At 44.8% G+C, this 12,761-nt stretch overlaps 1 protein-coding gene across 1 annotated transcript in view; it reads right to left on the bottom strand.

The window, feature by feature from the left end:
* Window positions 1–8,479: 8,479 nt before the first annotated feature.
* cep112 (centrosomal protein 112) overlaps window positions 8,480–12,761 on the bottom strand; it is a 92,666-nt gene continuing 88,384 nt past the window's right edge. The window contains exons 25-27 of the mRNA XM_076751918.1: window positions 11,031–11,132; window positions 9,485–9,549; window positions 8,480–8,856 (exon numbers count right to left, since the gene is read on the bottom strand). Coding sequence (XP_076608033.1) covers window positions 8,853–8,856; window positions 9,485–9,549; window positions 11,031–11,132 — 171 coding nt within the window. The 3' untranslated portion in view covers window positions 8,480–8,852. The remainder of the gene's footprint in view (window positions 8,857–9,484; window positions 9,550–11,030; window positions 11,133–12,761) is intronic.

The following is a 12,761-nucleotide window of genomic DNA, read 5'->3' as shown; positions in this document are numbered from 1 at the left end:
GTCTCTCCTGCAGGCGACTCCAACACCAACTGAGCCGACAGGCTGGAGCAGCGCACTTCAAAGTAAGGAACCGACTGCCGGGTCCCGACAGCTGCATAAAAAACAATTCCAGCTTGATGCCTCCGAAAAAAGGAAAACAAGCGGCGGAGCTTCCCGGATGCGTTTCAGTCACTCCGGGTGAAACATATTTTAAAGGTTGCTCGGTTTATTTCCCGACCTGCGAGCTTTTTGCCACGTTTTACCAATCTTTTCCCAGATCACGAAGTTTTAACTACATAGTGAGGACCTTATCAAAGACAAGCAATCTTGAGCCAACTCCCCGAGGCTTTGGAGCGTCAGAAGTAACTGATCTGCCGCCCCAATAGCATTATCGCTACAATCCCTCTGTTGCTACATAAACTTTAAAGACGCAGGGATCTTTTCTTTTCAAGACCCGCATAGTTTTTGAGATTAATCCGCTGGAGTCCCGGGGATGCACAATGCATGCACCGGCGTGTATCAAATAGCTCGTCCATGTCCTCATATGAATTTTTGGTCACATAACAAGAAGACAATAAGATGAAGATAATAAGAAGAATAATGAAACTATGATTTTTAATCCCCTTAAGGCACTATTTGGAAAGGATAGAGACGCAGATGTGCCCCTCCTGCAGGATTGAAAGGCTCGCTGGAGAAAACTTCAACAGGACAAAAGTTTTCTACATGAGGCTTACACCTGGCTATTTTAAGTAAAGTCACTTAAACGATCAACAGACGTCATTTAGATACAACATGCTGCAATAGGAAATCAGATCACAGTGCTGTTATCACTCCACAGCTCCTACCAGTGGCTATAAGGGCACATACATGCATGCACGCTAGATTAAAACGTCTGTTCAGTGAGGATAAATTCCCTGACGGATGTTATCATATCATTTAAGCAGCAAAAGAAGAAGTGCTCCTCTCTGCAGCTCTGACAGCTCTGCTTTGTGTGTGTGTGTGCGCCCTTTAACTGCAGCATAGATAACATGTAAAAGGAGTGAAAAGCCCACAGACAGATCAGACATTCAATAAACATCCATTCAGGGGTCAGACTGTGAGGAGCTGTTTGGATGCAGACAGCAGTGGTCATTTTGGACACACTTTATTCACGCTGGACCGGCTACAGGCGGCGATGTTAATAGTGTTTATAGAACAGAGTCAACAGTGTTGTGGATCGGTCTTTAGTGTTCAAATGAGCCACCACAGGAGATCCTCTGTACAAGAGGACTGGCTATATTCTTGAAAGGGAGACAGTAGGTGTCTGTGTGTCCTTGTTCTCTCAGTGGACAGAGATTCAAAAAGTACAGTACAAAGACAGCAAACACTTTGATCAGCCTGTTTGCTAAAGGTGCCGTGAAACTTTCTCCCTTGATACCTCGCTTCCCATCAAGGTTGATAAAAGAGGAAATTGCTCTTGAAGAGGCCATGATGACTAAGGGATTACTCATCATTCAAAGGCCACTTTATCGCGCTCACATCCTGCACAAAAACATTCCCAATGTGTTTGCATCAAACTCGCCATCCCACCAAAAGATGAACAGCACTGATTGCCAGCAGGGGTACTCACACCCCAGGGGGTACTTCTGCAACCGCTCAGGGGCATGTGGAAGGTTTGGGTGGTAGCACGGCTCATTTGGAAAAATAGAAATGTCGATTTTCATCAAAAATCAATCCACTTATTGAGTTAGCTGTTACACCGGAACACCACATGTTGAGAGAACATGAAAACTAGTTAGCAAGTGAGCAAAGAAGCTGAAACCATGAGCTGAAAGTGACGGATGAATGGTTGAAAAGTAAGGGTTAAACAGTGGAAAGAAATCGCACTGGAGGAGTAGCCGACCTGAGTTCATCTGACTGACAAGAAAGGTTGGAAACCACTGATGTACAGTAGATCTGACATGTGGAACCATGCCAGATGTGAGACACTCATGACTCAGTTAAAACAAGTCTGCACAAACACAGTTCCTTGTCTCCTAAAAGCTCATCCACACAGTCCAGGTCTTTCCATAGGTACACAGGTCATCTGGCTAATATACCGAGTGCTCGCCCGACAATGTCAGCCTTTGTTAACTTTGGAGGGCTGAGGCTGACCTCTGACAGTAAACACACCAGGGTGGAAGCCATCACCATGGCGATGGTGTGGACCCCCTGCCAGGACCAGGGGCCAGTTGAGCCCTCATGTCCTGCCTCGTCAACCCCCTCTATGGCTCATGGGAGGTCCCCATGGATTGGGTCTTCCCTGCTGCCCCTCAGGAGCTGACCTCAGGTCTGTGACTGGCCTGAGACCAGGGGTGTCCTTGGCTCCTGGCCCTATAAAAAGACCCTTGAAAGAGGGCTTCAGGGGGAGAGGTTATGGGGTGTAACTGTCTCTTGGTTTGGGAAGATATTATTACAGGGACAGGTCAAACTCAGCCTGACTACAAAGAGCCCCACGAATAGAGACTCATAAATCACGTGAGCCCGATCGATTCTTTAATGCCGCCTGCTTCTTTTTTGCATGTGCACAAAATACACAAAGCAACTTAATTTCCTACAGCGTCTGAAGTCATATTTGATGAAAAGCACCATCTAACAACTAAAGAGGACTACAGAGGCTTTTACGACTGTGTTATATGGTCTCCTGAGCAGCTTTGGCCTGTCGTAACTGCTACTGGCCACCTCAGTTGCAGTCTTAAACACTCAGAGTGTGTGTGTGTGTGTGTCTACCGGTGCTGTCCTCTCTGTGCTGCAGCTCTGTGATCAGTAACTGCTCTCAATTACAGTATTGTGTGCTGTTCCTTTCGGCTTGGGGTTAAACTCTTTGCAGACCCCTTTGAAGTGCTCATCCCTTTATCTCAAGCCAGAGCCAAGAATTTGGGGGGAGGACAATGGAAAATGAAACCAAGAGGGAAGCTTATGGCAATTATCAACCAGGGCCATGAGGAGGAAGTCAGCTCACACAGTCACAGAAAGAGAGAGAGCAGATAAAGAGAGCAGGAGACAGCCAATGTAGGACAGGGGGTTACTGTTTCAAGTTTGTTTGGTGTGTACACACCCCGGGCAACAACCGACTGCCGAGAGAGGAAATGGAGGCTACCTCTTCAAAGTAGGTGACAACAGGGGGACAATGGCCTCTGAAGGGAGCAAGGAGCTGATGAGAGGAGCTGCGGTGGAGGTGGGGGGTGCAGGGGGTCAAAACACAACACAAGCCAGGACCAAAGAGTGGCAGAAGAGGACGGGAGGAGAAGGATGGAGGAGAACGGAGGCAGAAGTGCTGTTGTCAGCAGAATCAAATGGCACGCAGAGAGCTGGGGAAGATACAATTAAAGTGTGGAGTTAAGACAGGCTTTGAAGTTGGACATGGTGCATAATACCCTTAAAAGTTAAGGAAGGGCAACAATTCGCCAGTTTGTTATGGGGCTGTTTTGAAAGAGGAAGAGGAGGGAAAAAAAGAGCGCAAGTGGTGGGAGGGTTTGTTTTTGAAAGGGTTCAGTTTGAGGGGAATGAAGTTGGATTTCAAGCGCCAATTGGCCCCAGAAGGATGTTTTTTTTTATTTTTTTTTGCAAAACAGAGAATGTAAAGTGCAAGTGGGAGTCGGCGCCTACCTGTGCATTTTGATGATGGGGATGAGTGTGTGAAAGATGGAAGAAGGGAAAGAGAGATGTGTCAGACAGAGTGGAAAGGGGAGCGAGGCAGGTGAAAGAGAAAAGGACTAAGAGGAAAGAATGAGACATGAAATAGGTAGGGAATTGGTAGCGAAGGAAGGCAGAGAGGAAATAAAAGAGAGGCAAGGGGGGGGGGGCTGTTGAAGGTTATTTATTGGTTTTTTTCCCTCGTTTTAATCCCATTTTGCGCTTGACTTTTAAGTCTACCAATGTATAGAAACAATGTCGGATGCACTGTCTAATCCCGTTTGGGCCATGAAGCTCACTCCACACTGACAGTAATGACTTTCATTTCCTCTGCTGCTCGCACTGAAGCACCATGCAGACACTTCACAGGCCGGACGCCACTGTTCCGCCATGCTTGACAGGACAGCGATCCGTCTCCGAATCAGTCTTAACCTGAACCCTGGGCTCCCTCACTCATCCTTAATCCATCGCTTTAACCCCATCTTCCTCTTTCCTGACTCAGGAGTCACAGGGTTCCCAGACTGGTAAGGTGATTAACTCGCTCGTCCATTCAACAGATGCCAGATTTTTTATCTCCTTCCCCGCTTCCTGTTCCTCCATTAGAGGGGTGTGACGCTTCAACAGCGTGAGCAACATGGCAACAGATCTGATGTCTACACAAATGCAGATAAATATGAAATGCCATTCACGTGTCACATGCTTGTCATTAACACCGAATCACCAAATCAAGAGAGACATGTCTCTTCTACAAGTGAAGGCAATTTGAGCTTGTTTATGCCAGCAGGTAAAGATTCTTCAGAATAGATCATGTGACAGTCATAAACATAAGTTAAGACCACCTTCAGGCCAGTAGCTACAGCCCCAAGTCCAAAAACAGTTGTGCAAAGCATAAATAAAACAGCATGTGATCGTTTGCTAAGCCTGTTTGACATACACTCAATTGAAAACAGCACAGAGACAATAGATTTAATGTTTCACCTCATCAGCTTCATTGATTTTTGTGGGTATTGTGAAATTGATGCCAGCAACATGTTTTAAAACAAGTTGGGACGGGAGCAACAAAAGACTTCCAAAGACTGTTTGGAACGTTCCACAGGTGAACAGGTTCATTTAGCGAGGCTGGAGCGAGGTTCACCACTTTGTGAACACATGATTGTATAAAGGATGTTACTGCGTGGGGTCGGGAACACTTTGTTGGTGAAAATAGTTTGTTTTTTTGGATTCAGGGTTGTAAGATTTGACTGTTTTTAGGCATAAATGTGATTAAACAAAGGGAATTTACCATTCTCCACCACATTTGCAGAGGTGTCAATGTGGAGAAGACTCTAAACAGTGTTTAATCACCATAATGTTGGAGGATAAAAATCTAAAGCAGCACATGTGAAAAGTTAAATGTATGAATAATAACATGTTTTTTGGTGTGTTTCGACTGAACGCAGAATGAATTTCAGTGCTATGTGATTGTATGTAAAGTCAATGCAAAGACACAACTGTGCACAAACAGACAGCGAAGTGTGAGTGAGCTGAAGACCAGCAGTTAGACTTTAACATATTTTACAGGATCTACTTTTGAGAAGGTACTTATTTTTAATTAATGAATGGAAGATCAAAAAGGAGGAAAGATGTCCGCTTTATCTGCATAGTACTGCACAGTCTACTCACCCATATTGTATATTAATAAAAGAGGCTGAGGGAGATAAATGGAAAGAGTGAGACGGAGATACCAGACAGAGACACAGGGCAAGCGATACAGACAAACCTCCCACACTGTCTTGAGTGCAGGGTCTTCTGTCCCTCTGTTCAGCCCACACTCTCAGCCCAGACGGCAGATTCATGCCACAATCGCACAAACACAACCTGCTGTGCCTTCTTCACTGAGGCTGTATAGCTTCTAACCCACTTGTTCTCAAATCACGCAGCTGCATATCCTTTTCACAGCTCTTGTTGCGTTTGAGTGACAGGGCCGGGGAAAAAAGGAAAAAAAAAAAAATCACTGCCATAAATACCGTACCAACAAAGAGAAGAACGATACAAGCTCGGAAGAGAGACAAAGGCAGAGAAGGCAGAAAACATGATGGAAGACATCAGTGTGTGTGTGAGGAGTGTTGGCGATAAACAGGTTTATTTATGCGAGTGGCGTACAGCAGCCAAACACAGGCCTCCTAGGGTCTGACTCAGAATACAGCGCTATAAAAAGCTCCGGTGGCACACGCAAACACACACACGTACAATGACTTTGTCAATCACACGCTGATGTACAGTCAATCCCAGAGGCCTGTCACAAGCACACACAGTCACATGTGTGAATCGAGTTCGAGGCGGAGAAGAGAGGCGCCGAATGACTTCGAATCACCCTCCTCTACAACTGATTAGAAGCGACTGCTGGCCTTTGAATTCACGTCCTGGAATGACCTCTCTGATAGCCTGCTGGAATAAACTGCTTATAAACAGAAGCCGGTTTGAAGTTCAGCTGTACAGCGACTTAAAGAGGATACGCAGTTGCTCTAGATTTCCGACTCGAGAGCCTGGTTTTTTTGAGAGTGTGCAGTGTTTTTTTTAAATGGCCCTTTGTGCACTCATGTCATGAGAACTAATTCCACATTAACAAGCGTGATACAGCGCAGCAGCTGTGAGCGCTAGCATGAAGCGAGGTGATGGTGGAAACCTTGGGAGCTCCCCGACTGCCCTTTGCTGTTGTCACACAACAGTCCACTGTCTGATGTGGAGATAACTGAGAGGAAGCGAGGGCTTTGATCCTTAATGGGGCAATGACGGCTGTGTGGAAATGACATTCATGGCTTGTATTTACACAAGCACAATTAGGGAGGTTTATGTTGGTGGTAGACAATCAATTAGGGTGAAACTATGTCAGAGTAATAACACAGATTAAAGGAAAGGTTATAGCCGGAGCCAGTTTGGGTAAATTTGCAAAATAGGGGCCTCTGTAACAAATGTTTCCGACAATGTTCAAACCCAGAGAAATCTGCCGTTTCAATAATAATTCCAGGTGCGTTTCATTTGGTCGCCTGTCAATTGCGAATGGGATTGAACGTAACGTGAACAAAACGTTACTACACCTTGTCCGTGAACATTTCTGCCTGAGTCACGTCAGTCGTGGTTGTTTAACAGTGAAGACAATAACTCTGTCATCCTGTGCTACGTCATCAAACTACGTCTTTTGCTTTCATTGCTGACTGAGAGACCCCTAGCAGCAGAACCTTCATACTGTGGGACCAAGTGCAACTTTTGAAAACAGACAATCCGACAACCACGTCAATTGCTATCACACATAGCGACTGGTAGCGACTTCCTTCAGCCTTTGAGGGGAGACTCTCCAAGAGTTTCCGCTGTTTAACCCCAGAGATTTAGCTGATAATGTAGATCGCTTAAAAGGGAGAGTTACTCACCTGATAAACAGCAGGTGTGCCAGCTGATTGGTGGATCGATTGTAGGCCTAAATTGGAGGATAGAACATCAACACATGTCGACACCCAAAGCTGTCAATATCAGGTAAACAACTTTTATACCACGGCTGAAGAAAGCTTCATATCTCTGTGGTTTTAAATACTGTTCTTACATTATTGTCTTTTTCAATCTAGAGATGCAACTGAGCAGCCTGCTATTTACTAGCTGTTGTCTCCTGACGCCTCTACCTGCTCCTGTAGTAGTAAGTAAAACCGAACCTTATTGGAGTTTTCCACCCCACCTCTTAACGTTCTGAATACTTTTGCCTTTTGACACAGTTGGATGACACGAACTTTCTCGTTTGTTTTAAGCACTATTGTAATGACACATACGGTGCATGCAAAAAATGTCACACATACCTCCTTGCATATACACAAGTGCACATGCACTTATGATGCTATGTTGCAATAGTTATGAATCCTCGGTGCACTTCTTCCAGAAACAACAGACTCTACAAAGGCTTCGTGCTGAAAGACAAAATTCCTGTTTCTCAGATGTCGGTCTGACAGTCCTCTCTCCTTTCGTCTCTCTTTTTTTGTTTCTTCTTTCTCTCTCTCTCCCTGCCTGGGCAGCAGAATCAGCACATCAAATAAACACAGAGAGGGGTATAGTGTTTCGTTTGGAGACAGCGGAACAGGTCACGGACAATGGGAACACATGGAAATGCGTGAACTGCGGGTGTAAAAAGAAAAGCAATTCCAATGCAAATAAGTGCGGGGGCCTCTTTGAAATCAAATCTGATTTTGGAATTTAATAATTCCTCCAAACTGGTTTCCAGGAAAAATCTGGATTCTTTTGAAATGATCAGTATGCAAGCTCGTGCATTCCTCACCTACCAGAGACACGAAATACCAACGGATGGGGGCTCATTATGAAGCCCATCCTTGGTCCACCAAATGTTATTATCATCATAAAACCTCCACACTCTGGAGACACTGGAGGAGACATGGAGACATGGCGGCCGTTTCGTGGACTCCAGCGTCTGAGTCATTCAGCTTGGGTTTGAGTGGAGCCGTCGGTAAAACACAAAGTGGTGGCGGAGGCAGAAACAGTGAGTCCAAGGACTGTAGTGCTTGGCCTGAGGTTCAAACAATCGACTCGCTGCGCTCTTTATCTGAACCAACCACAAACCCCCAGCTACTCTTTACAGTTCAAATGGGGGCTTGAGCAGAAAGGCAATGCTTAATAGCGATGGGGGAGATGGGAATTCAAGGTCTTTGACTTTAGTGTAAAGTTACAGAGCTAATCTTGGTTAACATGCATGTTGTGGTCATTTTAAAAAGGAGGGCTACAGTGTGAATTCCCTTAATTGAGGACTTAATCATGAGGTATTTGAAGAAGATGAAAAATATGCTCAGAAAGACAAAAAGCATGACAACATAAAGTGACGAAAATCCTTTTTATTAAAAAACGATGGATTTTGGTAAGAATGTGACAGTTGATATCAAATATCAATAGCAATAGTGCCAAGTTAATGATATCAAAAGAATAAAAAATAACAATGTAACCAGCTGTGAACATAAAAATACTCATTTTTTTCCAACAAGACAGAGCAAAACTAAAATCTGACAATGAATAAATAGTTCATATGTTAGTAAAATCATGAGAGACCACAGCACTTCAAACTCAAAGATGACTGGTCCGGTGGGATCACAGGTGTGTAAAATACTTAGAACAGTTAGTAATGCTCACATCTGATTGGACATCTTATCCTTCATATCCCGCTGGAGGGTCAGGCTGTTGTTCTTCTCTGGTCACCTGTACAGAAAGAGTTGGCTTTAACCAGCATAAAACCATTAAACTGACATTATAATACATGTGCACTGACATTAAAGAATATCACGTTTAAACTAACTCTCTCTGATTGACTGTCGACATTTGAGATCCTCAACGTCTCTGCCACTTTAAGTTGCGAGGTGGAGTACAGTGAAATAACTGATTATTTACTGTGATGTGTGTGACTGACAGTCCTGAGAGATGTTTGCAGAGATGTGAGCGGCAGCGTCGTTTGACAAGGCCTCTTATCGCTGCAGATGTATAGATGCTTTTCATAAAGACATAAATGCTTCTTACAGTATGATGGATGGCAGGCAAATGAAAGCCCTCAGGACTGGAAGCTGTCATAGGCAACGACAAGATCTGCGCCATTAATAGTGCACTACAAAGCACACTGCAAGCCGATGAGCAATTCTGAATGTTCGTACTTTACTACACTCACCACCTGAAGTACACTAAGGAACACACACACACACACACACACACACACACACACACACACACACACACACACACACATTGTACTCTACAGAGGTATAAACTTCCATGTGAACCCTGCACAGGCACGTATGCACACACATTTCGTTACAAGATAAACAATCATGCTAACCTCCTGCTGCGACAGGCATCCAGGTCTTCCTGTAGCAAAGAGGCTCTCTTCTGAAGGAAGTTAACCTGCAGCAAAGACAGACAATGCAACGTTTGGCACAGAGCAATCTTCAAAAAAGACTCACTCTGATTAGCGGTGTAGTCAGAAACTTGCCAGAAACTTGAAGTGGAGAAGGTATGATGGCTTTGGGTCAATTGTGCTTTTGGGTGGAGGGGCTGAGCGAAGTGGAAGAAAGGCTTGGTTGTTGAGTCCAGGGGTCAGGACAGCAGGGGTTGGGGGTCAGGAGATTAGGGCAGTGGGGTTAAGGCGCATAGGGACAGAGGCAAGATTATGAACCAGGTTAGTTGAGGTTAGGACGCTGCAAGAGGAGGCAGCGCCATTCTTTTGTTTGGCTACAAAGTGTGAGTTTATTTATGAAGTGTCTTTGGCTGAAGTGAAAATAAATCCCATCTACATTTACACGGCATCTAGAGCCTGGCAGAATAATCACGGCTCCAAAAGAATCCTTATTGTTCTGGGACTACCGTACTGGAGCCGAGGGTACATTCCTTTCTGTGGGGGAGACCTCAGGAAAGTTCTAGCATTTCATTTGGCACTTCACAGTGGCGAAGTGTATGCAAAACCCCACCGAAATGTGGTCGGATGCCTCTGGAGACATGCAAACTCTCCCCACCTTTTTTTTCACTATGTAAAAATAATGCACTTTAATGTGCAAAACCCAAGACGTCGTCAATGAGAGGAGAGACCATTCTGGTCACGAATTACATCTTATAAACATATCCGAACACAGAGCTGTGGTCTGTGCGCTGAAATGGGATCTTGGTAGGCCTATTTGAACAAGGCAGGGGTTTATGATGAGCTCCTTTTGCAAACAATGCATGGTCCCATCATCATTACGGAAAATCCTATTTTGTTCACACTGTAAAAGCTACGAAAATGACTGATTCACTATCAAAATGGACCCAATGATATTAGCAAGAGAAAGCCCAGAGGAGCAACATGGTTATATGAATGAGGCAAGGCGAGGGGTGACTGTGTGATCTGATGGAGAGACGGGAGGACATTAAGTTTCATAAAGAGGACTGCAAGGACAGGACAACAGCAACGTCTGCATGGTATAGATCTGCTCTATATGAATGGCAATGCAATGACGTCATATGGATGACGTCATGTTGCATTGCAGTAAAAGTTGAGCGAGGTTAAACTTTTTTTTTTTTTTGCCAGATGACCCAGCGTTGTTTTGCTGGAGCTCCCTGAGTTTGCTCCTCCTCTGGACCAATGGACAGGTGGTTTTATTATGTTATCAAGTTTAAGACTACAATGCTAAAATGTAGACGCATGCAAAAATGTAGATGTATTTAAAAGGGCGTGTGTTAATGAGAGAGAAAAAGACAGGAGGAGCATTTTTCAGGTTGAAAGGGAGCACATTAGCCCCCAGACAATTTTTAACATGCTTGAAACTAAAGTCACCAGATTGAATATGTCAGCATGTTTGTTCTAGTCATGCCTGTATCTGATCTGCATCTGGCAAGCAGTCAAATCTCACCTGAGCTTTCAGAGAGGTGATGGTGTCCTCTAGTTCCTGTCTGAGCTCTGCTGGCATCAAACCTTTGATCTTCCCCTCGTACTCCTGACGCACCACAGTCACCTGAGAAGACAGAGGCAGGACCAGCGGTGTCACTTCATTTAGAAGAAACACCTGAACAAATCCACGTTACACGTCAGTTATTCAACCATCTAATGAGTGCATATGTATTATCCAATCACACACAAAAACACCTGCATCGCCATTAAACCTTAAAATGTGCGATCTTTATCTGGATTCATATCATCTTTACGAATTAAAAATATTTTTCTTTATGTTGACACGATTCAAGGCTGTTCAATCGTGAGGAAAAAGGCTCAGTATCGAGCAAGCTAATATTAATAACTGCTGAATAAGTGCTTCCACTACCCATTCGTATACACACTCACATGTGTGCACTTACAGATGTGGCGCCCAAATGAACAGCTCCCTTGAAGGAGACACACACACACACACACACACACACACACACACACACACACACACACACACACACACACAGACGCGCAGACAGTGGGTATCCCCTCTTTATTCATGGCTCGGAGTATTCCCTTGCTCTTCACAGCTCCTTCACATCTCCACAGGGGGTCCACAGACTGGCATGACTCTCTCTGCATAACACCCCCTACTGGCTGCTGATGACTGCATCCAGATCTGACACAATGCATTTATGGGCCTGTTACACAGCTGGGTTTGGAAGAGGACAGGGCCACGGTGGAGGGCAGAACACATCAAACGCAGCAGCAGCTCAATAGCTTGCTAGCTAGCTAGCTCCACTGGGGAGGACTGGAGGAAGTCTGTCTGGGGCTAAATTACACTCCACTAAACCAGAGTCTGATTATAGAAGTTGAAAAGGGTTTGGTTAGCGCAACCCCCCTCCGTTTACCCACAAACACACATGAATGGACGCACACACACATATACAGACATGCGCACACACAAACACACATGCATGCACAAAGACAGAGCTTTTACAGTACTGTAAAAGCATTTACAGCATTTTGAAAAGAGTTGCTGAATCAATTAATCCAGAGCTCGATGAATAGTTTAACAGAGCTCGAGGAATCGACGGGGGCTGTGAAAAGCAACAGTTTTCACCCACATACTTCAAGGTGTAACCAGGGGAGAGTCTGAGCATTTCGAGCGGCCATAATGTCTTTGACAGAGCCAAAGTCCAGCGAACATTAAGAATATCCCCATGCACCCCAACCTCGCCTCTCACCAGTCCGGCCTTTCAAGTGAAGGGAGCGTGAATGAGGTGAGGTGAGGGGGAGGGAGAAAGATTGGTTTTCCTAAAATAATTTTCCTGTTGTGGATTTAACTGATTGTTCTGGCTTTGGCTAATTAATCTTCCTGGGCACAATGAAAGGGATTGGGAAGCACTTCAAAGCAACCTCCAGTATAAATGATCCCAACATGAAGCAGCTCACTTTGTCTCAGCGCAGTGTGCAGTAGATTAGTCTGCCACAACTTTGCCAAATTTTTCAGGCTCCTTCTGCCCTATTCATTTTGAAGTGTTGGGACACTAATATTGGGTCGCGAGTCCATCAGTTTACAGAAATGCGTCTTTTTTCCACCCCGTGTGAGAACGAAGCTGAGGATAATTTGAGAGCGACGGCTTCCAGAAGCTTTAATTTGAATGTCCAGGAGTTAAAAAATCAGCTGAAGCTACGGGATTGCAGATTTTCAAAA

This window comes from Chaetodon auriga, chromosome 16, assembly GCF_051107435.1.
Source record: "Chaetodon auriga isolate fChaAug3 chromosome 16, fChaAug3.hap1, whole genome shotgun sequence".
NCBI lineage: Eukaryota > Metazoa > Chordata > Actinopteri > Chaetodontiformes > Chaetodontidae > Chaetodon > Chaetodon auriga.
The sequence above is the reverse complement of the archived record's forward strand: the minus strand, read 5'-3'. Positions and strand labels throughout refer to the sequence as shown.